The following is a 4,641-nucleotide window of genomic DNA, read 5'->3' as shown; positions in this document are numbered from 1 at the left end:
GGGCCCAGCAGCCAGGCGCGCGCACGCGCGGCCCATCGGCCAACGGTCAGGCGCGCCGCCCAACCGGCCCGTGACCTGGCGCTCGGCCCGGTCCGCTAGGGGCCAGGTGCAGACGGCCGGCCCAGTCCGGTCTCCAGCGGCCTATATAAGGCGACGGTTAGGGTTTGGAGACCCTAACCGCCCCTGTCCACTAGCCACCGCCGCCGGCCATCGGCCGTCGCCCTCTGCCGTCCGCTGTTGTCGCCTGCTGCCCTTGGCCGCCGTCCAGCTGCCGCCGCCCCTTGTCTTCAACCTCCAATCCCCCTTTCCCTCCTCTTATGGCGAGCTTCAAAGCTCGGCCATGGAGGCCGACCGGCGGAGCAAGTCCGCCCGTCCCCGGCGAGCTCCGGTCCCTAGGACCGTCACTGCAAGCCGGGGCACGTAGGATCCGCCCCCCACCAGCCATCCCGACGGTGCTTAAGGGTGCAGAGCCGCCTCCCCCGGAGTCGAGGGAGAGGCGAATCCGGCGCCAAGAGCCGGCCCCGGAGGGAGGACGCCCCTGCGCGGGCGATTGGCCGCCGCGTCGACGTAGGAAGGGCGTCCCGGCGGTGGGGGAGGAGGAGGAAGAACGACGTTGAAGTCGTAGGCGAAGCCGGGCGGTCACGCAGCGGCCTCGATGTTGGGAATGGAGGGGGCGCCATGGCTTGTAGCCAGAGGGCCGCCACCTCCGTTCCGAGGGCGTGCAAGCATGGGGGACGGCAACGGTGGAGGAGGCGGCAGCGGGAGCAGTGCCGGCGCCATGGGCGGCGGCAGTGTGGACGACGAGCGCGGCGTCCAGTGTGGCGGCAGTTGCGGCGTCGATTGCCGCCGACCGCCACTCCCCTTAGTGTGGATGCCGTTGAAATGGCGAGGAGGGATGCGCTGAGCATGGATGTAGCGAAGAACGCAACGAATCGTGCTCTGCAGCATCTGGCGGCGGAGGCCTCCTGCGGTTTGGCCACGGTGGAGTGTAGACTCGACGGCGTCGGTGATGGAGTCCACCATGGCATTCATGGAAGGTACGGGGTTAGCCATGTCCTTTACCTTGCAGTTCTCCGGCGAAATCACCGGCGTGTTCTTCCTGCAGGGGGCGTTCAGCGCCGGCGATGTCCTCCCCGAGAACTCCCCGGCGGTCATCTGTGTTCTTTTTCTTTCTTCTCCTGTCGCTGCCATCCCTTCTTTTCTTTCTCGTCAGTGGCGAGCGCGTGCGTGATAACGTGTTGAGTGAAAAGTGTTGTAACAGTGTGTATTGATGGACAATAAAGTAATATATACAAAGGGGATCAGGCATTTGCCTGATGCGAAGGGGCCAAAAGCCCCGAAAGGGCCATGCCGTACAACCATCATTAGCAGTTGCTAATGATGCTATTAATCCTAATTGATCACTATTAATTAATCTTAACAGGGGGCCTCCGCCCATGGAGCCTCCCAAAGCCACAATTTTCAACCAAAGAAGAGAAAAAGAAAAGAAGGAAGATGAAGTAAAAGAGAGCTGGGACGGGCTGCCAAGAGAAAGGGGAGGAAAAAGAAAAGTTTTTTTTCTTTTTACACAGCACAAGGATCATTTGAATAAAACTATTTTGAATTCAAACAAAATTTAAATTTTGGGTGTTACAGAAACCCATGGCACTGCTATATTGATGTTGTTTATTATTGCAGTATTGATATACACTTGAGAAACAGAGATGGATTGGATCCTGCATGGCAGGGGGGCCAACCCCCCCCCCCCCCCCGGCCCACACACACACACACTCATGCAGCCCATGAAGCCTCCCAAAGTTCGAACAATTTTCAATCATGAAAGACGAAGAAAAGAAGGAAGATGAAAAGGAGAAGAGAGAAAGAGAAAGAGGAAAAGCCTATGTTTGTAACCATGCCTTAACTACCTCCTGCATCATGCAACGTGTTCTTGAAAAAGAACCAAGATTTACTTAGCTTCTATATTTTTTCCAGGATGGACAAAAGTTTGATGTGGCATCCTATGTGGCATGACAATTGTGACGAATTATTTTGTAAGAAATTGAATTAGATTGTCTTAAAACAATAAATTGAATTAGACCATCTGTTTTTCTTAGAATGACCCTAATATTTACGTTTTCTTTTCATAACATATTATGAGCTCGATTCTTGTTGGATCAAGCCCAAATTTGCTTGTCTAGTTCTCAGCTCTGATTTACGTTTAATGACCTATGTTCGTCCAATTATAAATACGTTAAAGTTAGGTAAAGCTTAGTTAATAAATTTTAGTCCTATTTCATATTACATACAGATCATCCTACTATTTGAGATCACAATTGTTGCTATTTTTCATAAATTTATTCAAATTGAAAATGGTTTGTTTTAAAATAATGTTAGAAATGATTACATTTTAGTATAGAGAGAGATTATTGCATTTTGGAATAGGGCGAGTAGCTAGTATCTTTGAGAACCAAGGAGAACATGAAAACAGTGATCGAGAGAAATATGCGCACTTTTGTGACCCACGGTGGATCGAGATCGCTGGAGAACAAAACGAGAACCACACAGTCGGACAAAGCTTGTCGATCAAGGCTGTCTCTAAACGATTTGATGTAACTCACAAATCACAATCCAGTTCGCTTATTCGAGCATCTCCAAAAATGCTGAAAAAATAATTTCGAAAAACAGATTTGGAACTTTAATTTCCATAAAGTATTAGGAGTTAGAAAACTTTCTCCACCAATAGTTTCCAAAAACCAGTTTCCAAATTATTTTATTTACACGTATTAGGTTTGTTCTAAGTCAAATTTGATCAAATTTCACCAAATTTACAGAAAAAATAATAACATTTACACTATCAAATTTGATAGTGCATATGTTAGATATATAATATGATTGTTGCTATATTTTATATAGATTTAGTCAAACTTAAGTAAATTTAACATAGAATAAATTTAATATGATATGCAAATTAAAATGGAGGGAGTATTTGCTAAACGAAGCAAACGCCTGAATTAAAATCGCATTAGCCACACCACACGGCCACCCAGCCACTATAATAGACGGCGCCTTCCTCGGCTTGGCAGCTTCTTCTTCCTTGTCGCCACTCGCCCACGCTCGCAGCCACGTTCCCGCTGCCTGCGCGGCGGCCTGGGCATCCACGTCGATGGCGACGCAGCCGCCCAGCTCGCTGTGACCCTGCCTCGCTCCACGTCGCGCGCATGTACTACTAGATAGCTAGCCCTCGTACTCTCTCTCATCGGCGTTTACGGCCGTGACTCTCCTGCCGACGTGGCCCCCGCCGTCGCCACCACTGCCCACGGCGCCGCCCCGTCACGGGCGAGCTAGCTCTCGCGCCTCCCACTATAAAGCTGGCCGCCACGGCACTGGCAAGTCGCAAGCAACCATCCACAGCAAGAGAAGGAAGCAACTCCAACGGCAGTCACGGTGATGGCCTCCATGGGCTCCCTCGCCTTCACCACCGCCGGCGCGCGTGCCGGCGTCCTCCCGGTCCGCGTCCCGGCGGCCGCGCCGCGGCGGCGAGCCCTGGTCGTCAGGGCCCAGGCCGAGGACGCCGAGTCAGCAACGGAGGCGACAACCGCGGCGCCCTCCACTCCCCTGACGGCGAAGCCCAAGGCGGCGGCGAGGCCCGGGCTGTGGGACGCGCTGGCGTTCAGCGGCCCGGCCCCGGAGCGCATCAACGGGCGGCTCGCCATGGTGGGCTTCGTGTCCGCGCTCGCCGTCGAGGCGTCCCGCGGCGGGGGCCTCCTCTCGCAGGCTGGCAGCGGGTCCGGGCTCGCCTGGTTCGCGGCCACGGCCGCCGTGCTCTCCGTGGCGTCGCTGGTGCCGGTCCTCAGGGGGGAGAGCGCCGAGGGCCGCAGCGGCGGCGTCATGAGCGCCGACGCCGAGCTCTGGAACGGCCGCTTCGCCATGCTGGGCCTCGTCGCGCTCGCCGTCACCGAGTACATCACCGGCGCGCCCTTCGTCAACGTGTAGATGCCCACGGTTGTGCGCGTGGAGTTGGACTTGGACTTGGACCCCGTGTCCGTGTGGTGTGCCTGTAACCCAGGCAGGTTCTCTGTTCTGTCCTACATCAACTAGCTTGGAAAATTCAACATATTATTCCAAAAATATTGCAGGACTCCGATCCTACAAGCTTCATTTCGTCTCCGTTTTCCGAAACCCAAACAGAAAACAAGTCAAATTTTCACTGGAAATCTATGCGAGTTCTTGCGTTCCAAACTGGCAGCCATGTGAAGCTGGAATGGAACTTGTCTTCAGCCCGTCATAACTTCATTACTTGAACTGAATACTCCATTAGTTAAAATGCAATACTTGGTTTGGGTGACACAGCCTTTTGACACGTCCTTCAATTCCTCCAGCTGTTTCATAAAAGAAAAAAGAAAAAAGAAAAGAAATCCTCCGGCGACGTGAACTTTTTTGGAATCTGAATGCCTTGGAAATTCAGCATTGGAGTTGGGAAGTTGGCAAAATAATTTTTCACTTATAAAAACTGTCTTTGAGGATCACTATGAAATTAAGTGAACTATATATAGGGAACCAACCTTAGTACAGCTGAGCGGATTTAAGATGTTTCATAAAACGAGTAGTACAACACAAACATACATGACTACGCTTGTCAAAAACTTATACACTACTAATACA

The 4,641-nt window shown here is 52.2% G+C and overlaps 1 protein-coding gene and 1 long non-coding RNA gene across 2 annotated transcripts; both read left to right on the top strand.

Moving 5' to 3' along the window:
* The first annotated feature begins 205 nt into the window (after window positions 1-205).
* On the top strand, window positions 206-1,317 carry LOC120663646. The gene is made up of 2 exons (XR_005670556.1): window positions 206-1,037; window positions 1,106-1,317. It is a non-coding gene; the product is annotated as an uncharacterized LOC120663646 (long non-coding RNA).
* Window positions 1,318-3,142: 1,825 nt separating this feature from the next.
* Window positions 3,143-4,193, top strand: LOC120694997 (low molecular mass early light-inducible protein HV60, chloroplastic-like). The gene is made up of 2 exons (XM_039978327.1): window positions 3,143-3,168; window positions 3,348-4,193. Exons 1-2 carry the CDS (start codon window positions 3,143-3,145, stop codon window positions 3,970-3,972), a joined length of 651 nt encoding a protein of 216 aa, XP_039834261.1. The 3' UTR covers window positions 3,973-4,193.
* Window positions 4,194-4,641: the final 448 nt, after the last annotated feature.

This window comes from Panicum virgatum, chromosome 2K (assembly GCF_016808335.1).
Source record: "Panicum virgatum strain AP13 chromosome 2K, P.virgatum_v5, whole genome shotgun sequence".
Lineage (NCBI taxonomy): Eukaryota > Viridiplantae > Streptophyta > Magnoliopsida > Poales > Poaceae > Panicum > Panicum virgatum.
The sequence above is the reverse complement of the archived record's forward strand: the minus strand, read 5'-3'. Positions and strand labels throughout refer to the sequence as shown.